The sequence below is a fragment of the Sminthopsis crassicaudata genome, chromosome 3 (genome assembly GCF_048593235.1).
Source record: "Sminthopsis crassicaudata isolate SCR6 chromosome 3, ASM4859323v1, whole genome shotgun sequence".
Lineage (NCBI taxonomy): Eukaryota > Metazoa > Chordata > Mammalia > Dasyuromorphia > Dasyuridae > Sminthopsis > Sminthopsis crassicaudata.
The window spans coordinates 536,764,903-536,784,187 of NC_133619.1; the positions used below are offsets into that span (position 1 = coordinate 536,764,903).

Consider the following 19,285-nt stretch of genomic DNA (forward strand, 5'->3'; position numbering starts at 1 on the left):
AGTGAGTTTAAGCACAGGACACAGTGATGCTGAGTTTACCTCTGCAGATATGATCTGTATTCTCCTTATTCCATCTCTACTCTTCCACTACCATACCTTGAAATTTCCTCTCAAATAAGTTTATAAAACCTTCACAGAACAGGTTTGATGCCTGTTAATGGAATGTGCCTGATGTCTTGGTCTTAGCAACTGAAAGAGTAAGCTCCAATCATTAAATACCTGGTGCTGTTTATAAATGGTAAAATGGTGAAGGGTTCTTCCCCCCTTCCTCAAATTCAGCTTCAGATACTTACTAGCTGGGTGACCCCATAAGGTCCCTTCACTTAGCTTGAGCTGGAGAAGATCTTAGAAAACCCCTCCATTTTTTTTGCCAAGAAAATCTCAAATGGGGTTCTGAAGAGTCAGACACAAGTGAAGTAACCGACCCATCCCCAAAGCATCCAAAGCTGCAGAGAAAAGCAGGGGGTGCTGGGCTTGGTGAACAACAGCCTCTGACACATCCCAGCTCTGTCCCTGTGAACAAGTCATTTACCCTCCATGAGAATGAAGACACAGAGTGGCCCTTTCCTCTGATGGAGGGAACCTCCACAAGAGACTGCTCACCTTGTGAATTTGGAATCAAGCACGCCCGGCGGACAGATGTACGTCCGCAGACACACGCACACACACCACAGGAGGCAACTCCAAGGACATCAGGACATCAGCCAAGTTAGCTTTCAATTCAGAGCTCTGGACCTGTCATTTGAATTCTGGAATGTCTTTATTAATAAACCTGCGACAGACATCGGAAGCCTAGAATCTGCCCAAATGAGGTATCCACTAATGTAAGTGTGAGGAAATTCCAAGGCACCAGGAGGACAGGCTGGGGAAATAAAACTGCAGGCTGTCACAAAGGGGGTCATTACATTCTTCCCAGTCGTCTTGATGCTGTGTTTTTATGCATAGCAAGTCCTTAGAGAACATGAACAGCGATAACGCTGTGTTACAAGTGAGAGCGCCCATGGCTGCAGAGGCAGCCAAGTGATAAGTACAGAGACTTAAAAAACAGCAAAATCACGCAACAAAAACCATTATAACTGGATTTAAAAATTCAAATGCTATCTATATCTAAGGAACCAAAAATGGCTTCAAATACCACTAACTGTTAAAAACAACAAAGGTAAGTTTAAGCATAAAGTATATATTTATACCACATAAACAAATGAAAAAGTATTACATAAAGAAAAATAATGTAACAGTATTGTAGGTACCTAACATACTGGCATGCTCTTACATCTAAAACAAAAATGTAACATTTGTACTATATATATATATTTGACAAGTGTTCATTTAATTCTCTAATATAAAACATTTAAAATGTGGAGAGTACTTCTTCAAGATACAGAAAAGTTTTGTTTAGATAGGCACACCCACTATTCTTATAAAAACATGCTTACAAAGTGAAATTCATCTCAGTACTCATTCCCAAGATGTGCAAAAACTATGTAGCTGTTAATCATAATGAAATTGTCTCCCCTTTTTGCATTGCTTAAGCTCCAACACTGATTGGTATGATTTTTTTTGTTGTATATTTAATTTACTGATATTTCCCAGTCTGCCTGCCAGAGTTCAGTACACAGTGCAGACATTTAATGCTGAACATGTATTTAAGACCACTCAATTCTCTGATTAAAATATTATTGCTTTAATCAATCAAGCTTTCTTTAAAAAGGTACTTAATACTTTTATTTTTAAAAATCTACTTCATTAACATTTTCTTTTAATGATCAGAAAAACCAAAGTAATTTGGACCATCAAGTGGACAAACAGCTTGGAATTTTTCTGTTTGAAAAGAACATGAGTGTTAAAAGGTTGATAAACCTAAGGATGATAAAATTGGTTTAGTGTTAAAAACAATTCAAGAATACCCAATTAAGGTCAGAACCCACCACAATGCTATCCCCATTCTCCCAATAAGAAAGGTTTAAGTGGTCTTAAAAAACTATATAGGAAAAATAAAATACTAAAAGTAACATAATGGATGTGACTTGAGCTCCAGAAAGGAAAGAACCCTTGTTACTCACTCTAGCACACTAGATGTTGGACACCAATATACAGTGATGTGTGCTGAGAAGCTACTACATTAAGGTATAAATTGGCAAATTAAAATACATGAGAAATTATAAGATCTAGATATTCTTTCTTGTTTTATGATTTTACATCAAATTATTTAATTGACTTTAAATTTTGGAATAATATTCTTTTAAATGACCAAGTGGCAAGACAGGATAGTCTTTATGGAAGGGAAGAAAAAAAAAAAGAATCCTAAAATCTCTATCAAGGTCCCATTAATATTACAAGACCTCCAACTTTATGTGCTACTACTGAAGAGGAAATATTTGTGACACTGGCAGAACAGAATTTTAGTTCTCTTTCAGAGTAGCTTTGATCTTCTGCATATTAAAAAACAACATGCTGTATCATCTACATACTATATTGTGCATTCTAAGTAATATCCTATTGTCCTAAAAGATTAACACCCACAGTGCATTTTCCCCATACTCAATTTCTCCACTGCTTTTCTGCTGAATAAAAAATTCCTAAAGTCAACTACTCTGAACCATCAGTCTGGAAATCATTATATACAACACAGTAATTGAGTTTTTGGAGCACTGACATTTTCTAACATAGAACTTCTTGCTTTCATTTTTGCACTCCTCTAAGTCCAAGGGCCAAACTACTCAGAATGCATAATTAGGAAAAAATTATTTATATATATATTTATCCATTGAGCCAAGACTTTTCAAACCAAGCTTCAGCTAGGATTTTTTTTTCTTAATGGCTAAGTTATAAAACCCTTGAAAATAAGGGCTTATCATGGAAACATTGACAGACCCTTAATTATAGAGGTGCTAGCTGGTATCTTTATAAATGATAAAAAAATTACTTCATAGCTTATACTGAAGAGTTGATTCATTGCTCATTTTGTTCATTAAAAAAATACTCTTTGGAACTGTTATAATTCTTGCAAATAATTTGTCAGTCTAATATCTCTTCCTGTTACAATAAAGATATAATAATCATCTCTCTCTATCGCTGTGCTCAATTCATCTATCAAAATGCACTGAATTAATTACCTGATCCCTTTGCCAGTTAACACATAACCTTACAGTCTTCTACATTCTATATCGGGCAAATTTCCCTAAGCATTGTGAAGCGGGGACCTTTTATAGTCCAAACTTTAAGACTTTCTCCAGAGCTCAGCTCTCTGTATATTGTAGGTGAGTTCAGCAAAGAAATGTTTGCTGAATTAATTGCATGAGGCTTTCTTATTAGCTCTGTCTTCTAAGATGAGAATAAAGAAAACCTTTTAATTAAGTCTTTTGTTATCAATATTATTTTCCTTACTGATTTCACTAAAAGTGAGGAGCCCATGTGGGCTGGAGCTTATTTGGGTGGGTGAGGGGAGTAGGGGAGTTGGAAGGGACCATTCTTCTTCTTTCCCTCAAATTGATCAGACTGTATTAGTTTTGTGCCCACAGAGTGCAGGAGGCTGATATAAGACCTCTGTTTGGAACACCCTCGTCCCACTGGCTACATACCTTTGGATTGCCCCCAAACAGATTTAAATTACACATTTTAGTAACAGGCATGAAAAAATTAGCCACTGGTCATATATTCTAAATGGATACATTCAAAACTATCTTTTTAAAAAATAAACTGAAAACAAAGGGAGAATATATAAAACTATATATTCAGCTATCAGCCTAACATAAACATATTGTAAGTATATATAATATATATGTATAAAAAGGGCGGACAAATCAAGATTTAAATAAGACTATGAAACCAGAATGTAGATTTCACCATGAAGAAAAAACTACAATAACCCTCCCAAAGTATAAACTACTATGTTCACTAATATGATAAATTGTCTCAATTCTGACAAACAAAAATTAAGCTAGAATATGTGGCAATAATTCATGTGTTTCTACAGAAACTGTCCCATGCCTTTTAATACCTTAAAGTAGAATCCAGGACGCTATGTGACTTATGACAGAGCTAATAGTGGAAAATACTGAATATCCGACACAGTGCTCACTCTTGGTTTGAGCTGTATCCTCCTCCATGTCAGCGTTGAGTTCTTTTGATCAGGTACATCATTTTTGGCTTGTCAAACCAGTAAGTCATGTTTTTCCACTTGCCACAGGCAGCTGAAGAGACAACTACTTGAATAAACTACAAGCTGTGACATGTAGCATTTAACTCACAAGTCAGAGCACTTAGCTAAAATGATAGGTGAACACATAATTGGGCAAAAGGAATGGTATTCATCAGCCAAACAGGCTCATTTCCCCCAACCCCCAAAATGAACAGTAGTTGCAACAGCAATAGAAATAAAGATCAAAACCAAAGTTGTTGATTCTTCAGAGCCAACTGTAAAAGAGGTCAGCAATATATAACAGCAGCAATGGACAAGGAAGAGCAAAATATCGGGATGAAAAAATCTTGCTGGATGTTGGTTTAGCTCTAAGTAAGCCAAAAGTCTGCCACAGTGGCTTATTTGGAAAATTAAGATGCAATTGTCATTTCTTTAGATCCTTCACAGATGCAGAATTTAGTCTCCCTGAGGCTTCTATAACCATGTAAGAAAGCTCTCTTTATCTAGCTTGGTGGCAGCCAGAACAGATTCCATGTCATTAAGGATGTCAGAACTCAAAGCTTCTTGAAGACTTGGCATTAGTTCTTCTCCTTCTATGTTCATCCCATCTCCTTCCAGTGTCCCAAGGTCCACGTTTGTCCCTGGAATGGCTTCAAGGTAGTCTGGGAAACGGTTTTGCTGTGAGGGTATGTTGCTTTGGCTGATACTGTCACCTATTTGGACGACAACAACAAAGAGGTGGTTGGGTTGCACCAAAAAGGCTATAAAGCTTATCGGACAACTTCAAACAAATGCAGAAATCATCTCTGAACATCCAGTATGGTGTTCCAAATTTGTTATTAGGTCATTAGAAACTGTTTATTAAAACCAAAATCTATAAGTAATCCATTTCAGATTTTATAAGTATTTGTTCAATCAACAAATATTTATTGAGTGCCTAATATTTGCTAGACACCAGTAGGAATAAGAGACATGGGAAGAAAGAGGAAATAGGAAAATCTCTAATGCTTTATAACATAGCAGAAGAGACAAGCCATTCATGTATAACATGTATAAGATTAAGTGTTAAAAATTAATGATAGAGAAAGCAAATGTTAAAAATTAGAAAAGGGAAAAGAAGATGCAGACTAAAAGTAAGCCTTTCAGAAGGCAGAACCAAACTAGAACTCAAAACACTGCTTGGATCAGTGGAAACAAGAGGGAAGCTCATATGTGCAGAAGATCAAGATAAGGAAAATCCTGAAGACAGGACTAAGCAAACTTTAGAGACAAACCCCAACCACCAATATTCAATTGGCAGAAATGACTTTTAGTTTTTCTCTTCATTGGTGTTTATGCTCTATCAGAAATGCTAATAAAAAATTAGTGACAAGCCACCAGATGATCCAGAGAAAGGCTTTGCTCCATGCACCATACCAGGCACCAGGTATATAAAAACTAAAAAGGAATGATCTAATAATTCACCTTCAGAAAAACAAGATACCTGAATGAGGGTCTTTGTCTTTCCTGCTATAGTAAACAGGTATTCCCCCCTCCCCTTTTTCTCCTTGATTACTTCTGCAATTGTTAACTCTTCTAAGAAGCTGTTATCTCTGGGTCTTAGCTCCTCTACTCTATTTCACCAGACCAACTGTCAAGAGAAGTTGAAAGAAAGGCCTCGTAGAACTCATTATAGCTGATATCTATTTATACTTCTTTCTTCTTTCAAGTATCAGTTCAAGTCCCATCTTCTACAAGAGTTCTTCCTTCATTTTTCTAATTATTAGTGCCGTTCCCCTGAAATGACAGTGTTTATTTACTTTCCTGAATACTAGACATTTACCTTCTGTGTTTTCCAGAGACAGGGATAATTTCAGTTTTTATATACTGGAGTCTAGTACAATTATAGAACTGTGTAGAAACAAGATTACACCTATATATTTTAAGGCAGCACTAAGGTATGACCTTTCTGGTCATCTTTTTTTCCTACTAACCTGTATCCATTTCATCAACACTGTTCAGGAAGTCATCTGGGGTTCTGGGTACACTATAGCTGCTCATGCTCAGCCCACTGTCTGTACTCTCATCTCGGGAATGATAGGTGCCACTGTAAAAAAGAAGGGTGCAAAAATTGAGAGGGGCTTTGAAGCAGACACAAGAATCAACATCATTATGAAAGAGGATTAGAGGAAAACTATTGTTTAGCAGCTTTGGAAACATGTGTTCTTCAGACCCCATACATAACTAATGGGGGGTGGAGTAAAACAGATAAAGGATCCTAACCCAAGCTGCCAACAAAATGAAAACCAAAACGTTTATACTCGCCTCCTTGACTCCCAGCTCCTGGCCAAATTTTGGGTTTAGGGGCAGTAAAATATTGTTATTATTTTTTAACATTTGTTTTTTGCCATCCTGACCAGTCATCACATACAGATCATACAATTAAGTTTCCCAGACACACAACCAGGCCTTCATAAAGTACAATTTCTGCATACAAAGCTAATCTGAGAGGCTGAGCTATAGCCCTCTGGCATCAGAGTCCTGATTTCTTCCCCAGGGTGGGGTGGAGGACAGTAGCCTAGACAAGAAGTCCCAAACATTGGAGTGCAGGTGGCAGGTGCTGCAGGCCTGCACTAGATTTATGCTAAGCCCTCAAGAACTCTTATGCAGAGTTCAAGCCAAAGGAGAAAAAAAAAAAAAAAGAATCCTAAATAAAGAGCCTCCTTCTTGGAGGAAACTAAAATAAATGAATCACTCAGATTACCTTAGGGGGAAATGATAAGAAGCTGTATAGTTTAATCTCTGGTTGAAGTTAATGCACCTTTTGGTTTTAAACAGAAAACAGAAGCTTCAAAATATATATAAATAGATATGGAAATATTCCTCAATTAATATTCCTTTAAGTACAGATATAAGCAAAGAGATTTTTCTTTAGGGTAAATTTAAAAGTATACAAAATATACTCTGAAAAAGTATGCAAAGGTAAATAAACAGAGAGGACCACTACTTCTATAAATAGTGCTATTAAGTAAACAAGTAGCAACTAAGACCATTTTGCTGCCTGCAGAAGGCGAGTCTGAAGCAGCCTAATTGTCAATCTTAGATTGTGCTGTAGAAAAAGTATATGGACCAATGACAAGGAATACTGGAAGATGGAACCCTATCTTTCTCACACTCAGATGGATAAGCAGCCATTCAACTTAAAAACTTGAGTTCACCTTATATAAAATGAAGCAATTTGGGCCAGTTTCTAAATATATATTTTGTAAAAAGCTTATTTCAACTCTCATTTAAAAATACCCAGAATTCTTACACTTATAATTTAGAATAAGATATAAAGTTCTTTTGAACTTGATGTTATTTCCATAAAATTTTCCTTCCTCCCTAGTTCTCTTACTTCTTTTTGACATCATGGATTGAATGTTACTTTTTTAAAGAAAAATTCTTTATTTTGAAATTTTTAATTTGTTCTGTTAAAAAAAGAAAAAAACACACCAGCCATTTCTTGTTGCCAGGTATCAAAATTGCAAACCTTGGGATCACCATTGGTACTTTACACATATTCATCCATCTCACTGTCCACGTTCAACCCAGGTATTTCTTGTCAATTTTACTTTTGCAACATCTCACCTAATGGTAAGTTTCCTGCTGCTCTCTCTACAGTCAACCTTTCTTTCCCTCCAATGAAGCCTTCAAACAATTGCTAATACACTGCTCTTAATGCACAGCTCTGAGCACAGTATTTGCAAGCTCAGAAATCCTTAAATCTCTCTACTGCCTACATAGAAAAATACAAATTCCTTAGCTCTTCATATGCTTTCTAATCTCACTCCAAAACACAGAGATCTTATTTGACAAGATTTCCTTTCACATTTTTGTATATTCAAATCACACTGGATCATTAACTATTCCTTCCTTTCCCACCTCTGTGCATTCAAACAGCCTATTCTGTAATGTACTCAAATATCATCAATTATAGAATAGCTGGCTCTACTTTCCTTCCTCTCTTAAACATGCCCTAAGAATATTCAAGGTAACTAGGAATTTATAGCACCATCTGACATAAAACTCAGAAAATTATCTAAACCAATCTTGATTGCTTATCACTATTACTGCCCACTCAAATTGATTAGTAACTTAGAGTGCCCACCTCTTCCTCCCTTTGGCCCTTTTCCTCACTTAAGAGCTTGGGCTGGTCCATTCAGATAGTCTATTTCTTTATTTCATATATACACGCAATTAGTATCAGAACTGATATTAAAATCCACATCTCCTTGTTCTAATGTTCCACTATAATGTTTCTCTCTGAGGGTCTTTGCAGCTATAATCTATAAATCCATGACTTCAGAACTTCTGGAATATAAACTGTTAAAATTGAGGATATCCTGAAGATAAGACTCTTATAATGTCCCAATCTAGTGCTAGAGATATTCACTTAAGGAAAGGATTAGATGTATAGATTATTTTTATAGTTCTATAATAATGAATTTCCTTCTATCTTTTATAATATCAAGAATATGGAAAGAAATTTTGGTGGATAGCACCTAAACTAGTTGATTTGGTTCTAGGAATAAATTCCTTTTTACAGAAATTAAGTGATTGTTCGGTTCTGATAAGTAACTGAAAAAACTATCTAGGGCTTACCTCTCTTACACCAACTATGGTAGTACAAGATAGCTTTCAAAAGAATCTAAAATCCATAAAATTACACTAGCCAATCGTCATTTTGGAGATGAAGCTTCTTCGTTATACAACTAGCACCTTCTATTTATTTAAGGTTATCTCATCCCAATAAAACTAGGATTCAAATAAGGAATATATTTTTATGGTCAAAATATACTAAAGAAACTGGCAAGGATGTAGATGTCTTTGGTACTATTTTATTTTTCCAAACACATGTAAAGATAGTTTTCAGCATATGCCTTGCAAAACTTTGTGTTCCACATTTTTCTCCTCCCCAAGATAGCAAGAAATCTTGGGTATAGGTTAAACACGTACAATTCTTCTAAATATATTTACATATTCATCATGCTCTGTAAAACAAATCAGATCAGAAAAAAAAAAAAGCAAACAAACAATAATAGAAAGGTGAAAATACTATGCTTTGATGCATATTTAGTCTCCAGAGTTCTCTCTTTGGATGTGGATGGCACTTTTCATCACAAGTCTATTGGAATTGACTTGAATCACTTCATTGTTGAAAAGAGCCAAGTTAGGCAGATGTTAAATTGGAAGTGGTGAGTTTGACTTTCCCTTGTTTAAATTTGAAGGAAGATTAAAAAAAATTACATACACAGAAACATGTAAATTTCACATCTATAATAAATGGCATAGGTAAATAACTATTTAATATAGATATGAATATATATATATATATATATATATATATATATATATATATATATATATATATATATATATATATATATATATATATATATATATATATATATATATATAAATTTAGATAAATGACAATTCAACAAAATTCACTAATGAGAATGGCAGGAATGGATAATATAGTTGCAATGAAATTTCTCTGAATAATTTTAGACAATTTATGTCTTTCAAACATAAATTAACCATTTAGTGTTAAGAGCTGATAGAACTCCACATTTTTCTTAGGAAAGCAAAACTAGTCTCTAAACATTTAAAAAAAACCTTTTGGTTGTTTAAACTTATTTATAAGAAAAATCACGACTATAAGGACCAGATTATATGATCAAGTGCCAGAAATATTTCCTTAAGACCAAACAGCTATCTGAAACTCCACAGATGTTTTTAAACCTAGAAGGGTGAATTGAGTCAAATCTTGATTTAAAATGCCCTTCAAGGCAAAGAATAGGACTTGTTTCAGCCTGCAGTCTAATTCCAAAAGAGTACAACTTACCAGCACATATGTAATCTTTTCGAAACACTAGATTTGTGGTAACTAAGCAAAAAACAAAAAACAAACAAACAAAAAAAACCCTTAAGCTAAGGGATTTCCAAGTCCTGCCATTAGTCTTAATGCATTTTGAAAAAAAGCAGATTCCTACATATTCTCTTCTTGAACTACAATCTTTAGAGAATATGATCTTGTCTAGAAGTAATGCAATGAAAGCTGAAATGTACATCTCTACAAAAAAAGAAAAAAAAAAGAAAGAAAAGGAACCCCGCCCCCCCCCCCCCCCCCCCGCAATTGAATCTCAAAATCCAGCCCTACCTATGTCTTGGATGCAGCTCATTTGATTACTTAGAAAGACATTCACATGTCCTTTCATGATTCTGTAATTTTAAATAACTGTTAGTCAACAGATTAGACACAGCAAACATGTTCTGACTCTGAAAAAAAATCCATTCTGCAAGTCTGAACAGTTTACTTCCTCTCACAGGAGACAGCTTTTAATCCTCAGCTTCTCGTGGACTTGCCATTTATGGAGCGATTCATTTACAGCTGTGGCTTTTGGCACACACACATGTTCAAAATAGATTGTTACAAGTACTAAACAGAAGGATCTTAAAACCATGATCTTTTCCTAATTTTTTGCTAATGGTTACTCCTACAAACCTGTTGAGAAAGGGATCAGAACTATTTGTAGTCATTGTTCTCAGTTCCTGATTCATTCCAGGAGAGGATACTGGATTCTGAGTTCCACCATCTTGTTCCATTGTTGGTAACTGGCTCCGGAGAGCTATTTCCTACAGAAGCAAGAACAAAACACCAGTCCATTGATCAACAAATACATGATTTACAATTAAGATTAAAAAGCAAATCCCACTCTCTCAGCCCAACACAACCTCCACCCTCCATTAGAATCAATGTATAACAACAAATATGTATATATATACTTGACCCATACTTAATAACTAAAAGCAGAAGTGAACCACTCCAACTCAAAAAAGAACCAATTTCTCTAAATAAAGTCAATGAACTTTAATTTAAATGAAATAAATGTTTACACTGTAATCTTGAGAACAAGGCCTGTGCTATTTTTCATTTTTGTATATTTATTCTAGTAGAATATAAGCTTCTTAAGGGCAGGGACTAATTTTATTTCAATTTTTGCATCCCCAGAACCTATTATAATGTTTGCTGCACCTTATTGATTGAATCAATTAAAATCGAAGTGAAATAAAATGAAAGCTTATCTAACACATTCATATTTTATTTTTGATATCTTAACATGTAGCTTATTATACACACATGCAATTGGGATTCTCTTTACCTAAGCAGACAAATTCTTAAATGAGCTAGAAGACAGTGTAGTGTAGCGAATAGAGAGCTGGCCTTGGAGCCATAATTAAATTCCACATTAGCTATCTAATTTTCAGCAAATCTTTAATTTAATGTCTTATTAAATCTTTAAGATTCAAGAATAATAGCAGTAATAACTAATATTTATATTAATAATTTCTTGTTTGAGAAAATGGTATTTACACACATATATTGTATCTAGGTTATATTGTAACACATGTAAAATGTATGGGATTACCTGCCATGGGGGGAGGGAGGGGATAATTTGGAAAAATGAATAAAAAAAAAATAAATTAAAAAAAATAATTTCTTGTTTGATCCTCATAACAACCCTTGAAGTATACATTATTTTCCTCATTTCACAGATAATGAAACTGAGACAACAAACTGGGGTTAAATGATTTGATCAGAGTCATACAGCTACTAATCATGTAAGGTTGAATTAGAATTCAGTTATTCCTGACTCAAACCCAGCATTCTGCCTACCTGCCATTTCAAAAAGGAAATGATTTTAAAAATTAACTGTTCACTTTACTTCCCAACCATCTGTTGAGTTTTAAAATATTTTTGTGTTTCTTTATATGGGAATAAAAAAAATGAAATTACAAAGCATATTTTTCCCTGAACAGTAAAGACTGAAAAAACACCACTAATTAACATTTGATTTATTCTGCCCTTCCTGAATTTGAAACAAAATTCTTCTTTTGGCATTTGGAAGCATAGCAGAAAAAAAATACTGCAGTGGTGATGAGACTAGGATTTTAATTTCAGTATGACCACCATCAGAAACATGTGAAAAGTGATTTAGCCTCTTAAGGCTTTGATTTTTCTCATCTATAAAACAAGGAGGTAACCTTATGTAAACTTTAAATTTCCTACCAATTCTGGACACTTTATGATCTTTGCTTACATTTGTCTTCCACCAGATAGGGAGATAATCTCATGATTTTTAAGAGAGAAAAAACACCGTACCTGAATTTCATGAGTAGAGAAGATTAAAATATTTATTTGACACAATATATTTAGAGACAGTGAAACAATCATCGATTCCTTACTATTTCCTAATTTGGCCTCTTAAGAAAACAAAATTACTCTACTTGATCAAGAAACTCAAAAAGGAATTTTATCTACAAGTTGGATGCTGTTTTTAAGTAGGTCTTATCATGTTTCCTGTGTAACAAAGGCAATTATATTGCTAAAACATTCCCCCCACAGCTTTGAAAATCTGAAATAAACACTTGGAAAAAAAACAAAACAAAACAAAACAAACCTATCATTTTTCTCCTTAAAATACATCTGTTAAAAAGAAGTGAATATAACATAGCACTGAATGATTTGAAAGGGACTTTGTACTTTGTTCTCATCTGTAAAACTGGAGGACTGGATTCAATAACCTAATTTTCAAGGTCCCCCCTAGCTCTGGAATTCTGCAATGGTTGAGGATTTGGACTGAAGATGTAACCGGACATCTTGACAGCGCTTTGAGGTTTTCACACATCATCTCATTTGCTCTCCACCAATGAGATATGCCTGTAGGGTAAACAAGTAGCATTATCTCCATGATACAAGTTATAAGACTGGGGAGTCAAGGTAGCAGAATGATAGAAAGTATAGTAAACTCCCTCTTTCTCTCTCACATTTCTTCCAAAAGATTTAGAAAAAATTCCCTAGACCGAATCCTGATTGGGAAATCACAGTGAGTCATTTTCTTAGGGCAGGTCAGTGTAATAAGACAGACGAAAAAATATGTGGACACTCTGGACTATCTCCATGGAGCATTCCAGTTCAGGGAGAGGCACGAAGAGGTCCCCAAAGCAATGTCCTAAGGTTGCAAATAATGTAGTAACAGGTTCCATCTGGCAGCTCTGTCACGCACTTCTCAGTTCTGGGTCAAAGATTCAGGGTGTATTGAGGAGAGAACTAGGATCAAGAATGAGCAGAGGAGTAGGCTGTGAAGTGAGCAAGGAAAAAGTTGGGCAGCTATGTAACCTGGACCCCAAGAACTGAGTGAAATCATGATTCTAGCTTCTAGTTCCTTCTAAATCCTTCAGAGGAATAATAAGGGCAGAAAGACTACAGGTCTATCATTCTAAACCGGCAGAGTTTTACTGCTGGCTAGCTAATAATGGCTGAGTCCGTCAGTATACTGAAATTCCAAATGGGTCTGTTACTTATGCCCAAATCCCAGATTAGGAACTTGAGGGAACTCAGACCAGGAGTGAAGCGATCGGACTTTGTCAGAACACTTTGGTAGCACTAAAAGTTTACAACTCCTGAGATCCTAAAATATCATTAATACTCAATATCCTTTGAAAGCAGCAGCAGGATCAATTAAGGTATTTCTTCCATGAGTGGATAGAGTATGGTTCTAACAAAGTCTAACGTCAAAAATAAGCTGGAGATGTGAGCAATTAAATACAAAAATTCCATAATAAAAAAGCAAAAGCTATTATGTTCACAGGGGCACTCAAGACCCAAAGAAAAGAAGGATAATGACTCCATAAGACAACAAGAAATATATATTTTAAATTCCCCCCACCCCAAAGTATAGCTCAAAGCCAAAACAAGTGACCTGGAAAAAAATTGAGATAAATTTAAACCTCATTGGACTACAAAAAAGCTATTGACAAAAACAACAACAAAAGAAACCAAAACCCCCTCAGACACATTTCAAGAGATTATAAAGTTGTCCATATCTCTTAAGAACCAAATGGTAGAGTGAAAATAGAATGAATCTAGCAGCTACCTCCTGTAAAACACCCCAAAATAAAAATTCTCAAATACATTATATTCAAAATCTAGAACCCCAGGTCAAAGAAAAAAATATGTAAACTTTCAGAAAGAATTCAAGTACTCAAAAGTTACAATCAGGATCATGCACAATTTAACAGCCAGAACTTTTAAGAAAGGAAGAATTTGAATACAATATTTCAGAAGGCAAATATTTATAGCCAAGAATAACTTACTCAGCAAAACTGAGTCCTATAGTGTGGGGAGAGTGGGAATGTATCTTTTATGAAATAGAGGACATCCAAGTACTCCTGATAGAATGATCAAAGATATAGAAATCTTCGAAGTGTAAACACAGTAAGTAGTCAAGAAAAAAATGTAAATGAGCAAATATGAATGAAAAAACTTAAGGCACTAAAGTAAGGCAAAATGCATTTTAAAATGGAGCTGATATACATGTGCTCTCTGAAGCCTATTATCCAAAGGAATTACACATATTCCTGTTATTTTTTTTTTTTTGATAGCTTCTAAAGAATGAAAAGGGAAAGTAAAAAGAATACATTGGGGGAGGGATGCAGGAAAATAAAGAAAAATTATTTCACATAATTGGGGTTTGCAAGTAGAAGTCTACAGAAACAGGGCAAAAAGGATATGGAGTGCTTTTGACTCTTAAACCATATTCTCATCTGAATTATTAGTCAAAAGAAGGAATAATACATAATTGGATATAGAAAATATATTTCACTTAAAAAAGATAGGAGGGAAAGGGGAGTGAAAGAAAGAATGAGAATAGATTAAAGGGATTAATCCTAAGCAAACTCTAACAAAGTTTGCATAAAATACTTATAGCTCTCTTTTTTGGTGATAAAGAACTAGAACCTGAGGGGATGCCTATCAACTGGAGAATGACTAAACAAATTATGGTAAATTTTGGAATATTATTGTGCTGTAAGGAAATGATGAAGGGAATAGATTTAGAGAAAACTGGGAAGACTTGTATGAACAGATACAGAGTATCAGTGGAACCAGAAGAAATATTTATATAATAATATTGTAAAGACTCTGATCAGTGTCAAGAACAGCCATGATTTCAAAAAACTTATGATGCTATCTACCTCCCAATAGAGAAGTGAAAAAAATGACTTAGAAGACAGAATAAGACACACATTTTCTTGGATATGGCCAATGCAGAAATTTGTTTTGCTCAGTATATTTGTAAAAGATGTTTTTTTGAGGAGGTTTGTTGGTGTTTTTTTTTTTAAATCATTTGGAAGTCCAGTAAGAAAAGGAAAAAGTATTCTTACTGATTGAAAATTAAATAAAATTTAATTTAAAAAGTTAAATGATTTTCTCAAATTACTCAACAAGAGTGGTCCAAAAATGCAACTTCTTCCAGGAAAACAGCTATAATAACAAAGCTGAGCTCATAACTAGGGAACAGGAGACTTTTATAACAAAAAAGAGCCAGAGACATGCACCTTGACAATGGCTAAAACATTTTTTTAAAATCCTCAGAATTCTAGCACTAGTAAAAGATTTTTACTCTATTGTCAAACACCTCCCTGACTGGTCTATATCATGATCATCTATGTGTCATGTTTACACATAATTGGGCATATGTATGCTCCCTTAAAAAGTACACTGAGGCACCGTGGCTTAGTGAATAAACAGTGTGGGATCTGGACTAGAGAAGAGTGGGATTCAAAATTGTCTTCAACACTTCTTTTAGCCTTTTGCATTTCTTATCAGTGTGGGGTAATAATCATACCCATAGGAGGCAGCTAGGCAATACAGTAGATGGGGCATTAGAATGGTGCCAGGAAGAGTTGAGTTCAAATGAAGCCTCAGAGACTTAATAGATGTCTTGATTTTTAGGCATTTGAACACTTCCAAGACCTAGCTACCACCATAAACTTAAGTTGTAAGCAAAAAGATCTTTTACTACCTCAAATGTTTCTCAGATTAGTCAAGTTTTATGAGTAAAATGGGAAAAGCCTCCTCATTTTTGCATCATTACACAAGAAAAAGCTAAAAATATGCACTTTATGCATGAAAAGGCAAACATGGAAAGAACTATTTGGCTTCTAAGATACAAAAACAGAGGCATGATTAAGTTTTGGCTTACATTCCTATTAACTTGCTTGTTTCTCTATTTTTAAAAGTATGTCAAACTATTTATTCTGACTACCTTTGGGAAAACGGAAGCTTAAAATAGTATTTTTAGCTCAGTATTCTAATTTGGGGCACTATATGTACAGAGTAAGTCATTAGAGTATGTTAGAAAAAGTTGCAATTTCAACACGAATCAGTTTTTGTAGTTTATCTAGTTATATCTCAAGGCTTAATTAGTTATATTGATCTGAACAATTAAAAAAAAAACATCTAAAATGTGTTTTTTTTCCCAAGTACAAAGGCTCAAAGAGTCATCTTGCCTTATTATATTGAAGCTTAATTGAGTATCTTTCTCACATATGAACGTCACCTTTTCTTTCTCTTGGCAAAAAGCCCGTAAAGCAGCTGCCTATGACACTTTTCCAGCACCTTACTTTCAATAACATTACTCTAAAACCATATTGTTCTCTGGTTGGATTCTCATTTATAATGCTCAGTCAGGAATGCAAAGAATTATGAGCTTACTTACAATGCAAATTCAAGATCTAACTAGTCTTACCCGGAAGCCGGAAAACAAATCAGGTGACCTCTTTGTTTTCTTAATCTATTACTCTCCATTTCATCCAAACCCTTCCACGGTCTTCTTTTTTATTTGGTGGCATTAACATATACAATATTGATAATTGAATAATTGATAAGCATGAAATGACAGGCTTAAAGAGATTTTTCCTCCATTTTAAGAATGTTTTAAATAAACATATTTTGGAAGGGAAGTTAAAAAAAAAACTTTACTGCACTCTATATTCAAGGTTAATGAGAAAAGGGGCAAAGAAATTAGGTTGTTCTATATATATATCCAATTTCTCTCCTTTACTTTTGCTACTTAAAACATATATTTAAGCTATTTTTCTTCTCATTTTTTGACATTGCAAAATACAATGCATTTACACGAATATGATAGCAGATAGATGCCTCAAGTGACATGAGCTAAGATTTGGGAACCCCTAAATGATTTTGAATAAACCAGGCATTTTTATAAGACTATTCTTTTCTAGCAGCAAGATGTGGAAAAGTGTGCACCCATTTTTGGATGAAACATGGCAAGTGGAAGATTACTTCTGTAAATGACTTATTCTAGAAAATTTAGTTCTAGAAAAAAAACCCAAATTTTACCCACTTAAATATATCTTTCATAAATAGTTTTTCTGATAAGCTTGTGTTGACAATTTTTAAAAATAGACAATGCCATTTCTTCTAACTGCTTAGGTCTGGCCTCAGATTGGCCTATTTCTTCATTACAGTTCTAATCATCAGTTGTATAATATTTGATCAGGCTCTAAAGTTACCAAAATATTTAGCTTAAATATCCAGAATGGTTCAGAAATGAACTTTTTTTGAAATCAGCTAAGCCTACCATTTCAAATCAACTTTTGAACATACTCTGTGATTCTGATACAAAGACCTTTCTTTCCCCTAGGAACTAATTATGAACACTATATTCAAGTTGAAGCTTCCAGAGCATTCAACCATTTATTCTTTTAATTTCTTCTTTTAAAACAGAAAATAAATTGCTTTGACATTTGCTCAAGTTAAAAGAAAGTGATTATTGTTGTGTGTTGTTTTTAAAACAAACGTTTCTTTAAAAAGCTTATGGGAATACAAAGAAGCATCTACAGAAATTGTAGGGCATCATGGGTAAAGTCTTCTAAGTCAAAAAGCCACAATAAGATTTCTTACAGAGGAATCAGAAGTGTATATGTACTAGAAGGTAAAAGACGCAACACTTGATATCAATAAACTGAAGCTATAGTATCAGAAAACATGACTTTCTCTGGGATACAAAATTCCCCTGTGCATACATCACTAGATCACCAAAAATGAAATTTCAAAAGGTTTTGGTCCTTAAAAAAACAATCAAAGAAATACCACTTTTCAGTTAAGATGTGGAATTTAAAGAAGCAGAAGACAATTTAGGGGGAAAAATTCAAATGGATTCTGCCAGATTCTTAGCCTTTGTTAACGTGAAATACAGTGAACAGAGATTTTAAAAAAGCCAAATTCTTTTGCTAGTTGCAAATAAAAACACACACACACACACACACACACACACCAAAACAAGATTTGGTGGCAATAATGCAATGTTTTCATATTGTTTTGAACAGTAGTATCATTTTGTTTTGTTTAACTTCCAACCATGGACATTTCCATTCCTCTAACATGGAGGCTAATGGTGTAGCACAAAATCTGTCCCGTCACTAATATTAAGGTTTTCATCACATATTAAACCAATAAAGGACTGAATTTAACTTAGATTTATTACTCCCAATAAGGACTTCAGCAGTGCAATTTCACAAGCCACAGAACATTTATAGCACCAGTTCCCATGAAAGTTGAAGTAGTTACTTTGCTCTGAAGACAAATTAAATCCTTCTATTTTACATTTGGTGTTCCTTCAGCTTGCCCTTCCTACTTCACTCACACTGGGGCCTCAGAATTAGGTCTCAAAAGAACACTCTTTTTTTTAAAACCACCTGCAACTATATTCACTTAGAGTAGTATAATCTCCAAGGCAGATATGAAGATTTTAACAAGACTTCTTAGAGATTAGTCTTGAGCTGGGTCAAAATGGAAGTGAAGGATTTGTATGAATAGAGAAGAGGAGGAAGGGCATGGGAACATATGGGGGAGGGCAAGGACATCTGCCCAACTAGAACAAATGGCTAAATTGGGGGAGGTGTTAAAGATGATATAAGTTAGTAAGTATAGCTGATGAAGAACATTTAATATCAAAGGGAGGAATTTGGATTTTTGATCCAGTGAAACATTGTACATTCTAAAACAGACAAGAGAAGGGAGTGGTGGTAGAGAAAAATTCTTAATTAAGCTCTTTGTAAAATTTAAATTTGAAACACCTTTTGTTAATCTTAAAAAGACTTACAAAAGGCAGATGCTACATATCTTTCCCATAATAACTACTTAAATTTGTATGGCCTTTTCCATTTTTACAAAGCTTTGTAGTTCCAAGGATCCTGTAAGGGAGATAGTGCAAGAATTATTTCCATTTAACATTATCTATAAATTTAGCT

The 19,285-nt window shown here is 34.4% G+C and overlaps 1 protein-coding gene across 12 annotated transcripts in view; it reads right to left on the bottom strand.

The window, feature by feature from the left end:
- Window positions 1-1,164: 1,164 nt before the first annotated feature.
- The window catches only part of YAP1 (Yes1 associated transcriptional regulator), a 141,395-nt gene continuing 123,274 nt past the window's right edge, over window positions 1,165-19,285 (bottom strand). For all 12 annotated transcript variants that reach the window (XM_074304427.1, XM_074304425.1, XM_074304428.1 and 9 more), the window contains 3 exons: window positions 10,671-10,801; window positions 6,115-6,227; window positions 1,165-4,854 (listed from right to left, as the gene is read on the bottom strand). In XM_074304427.1, coding sequence (XP_074160528.1) covers window positions 4,616-4,854; window positions 6,115-6,227; window positions 10,671-10,801 — 483 coding nt within the window. In that variant the 3' untranslated portion in view covers window positions 1,165-4,615. The remainder of the gene's footprint in view (window positions 4,855-6,114; window positions 6,228-10,670; window positions 10,802-19,285) is intronic.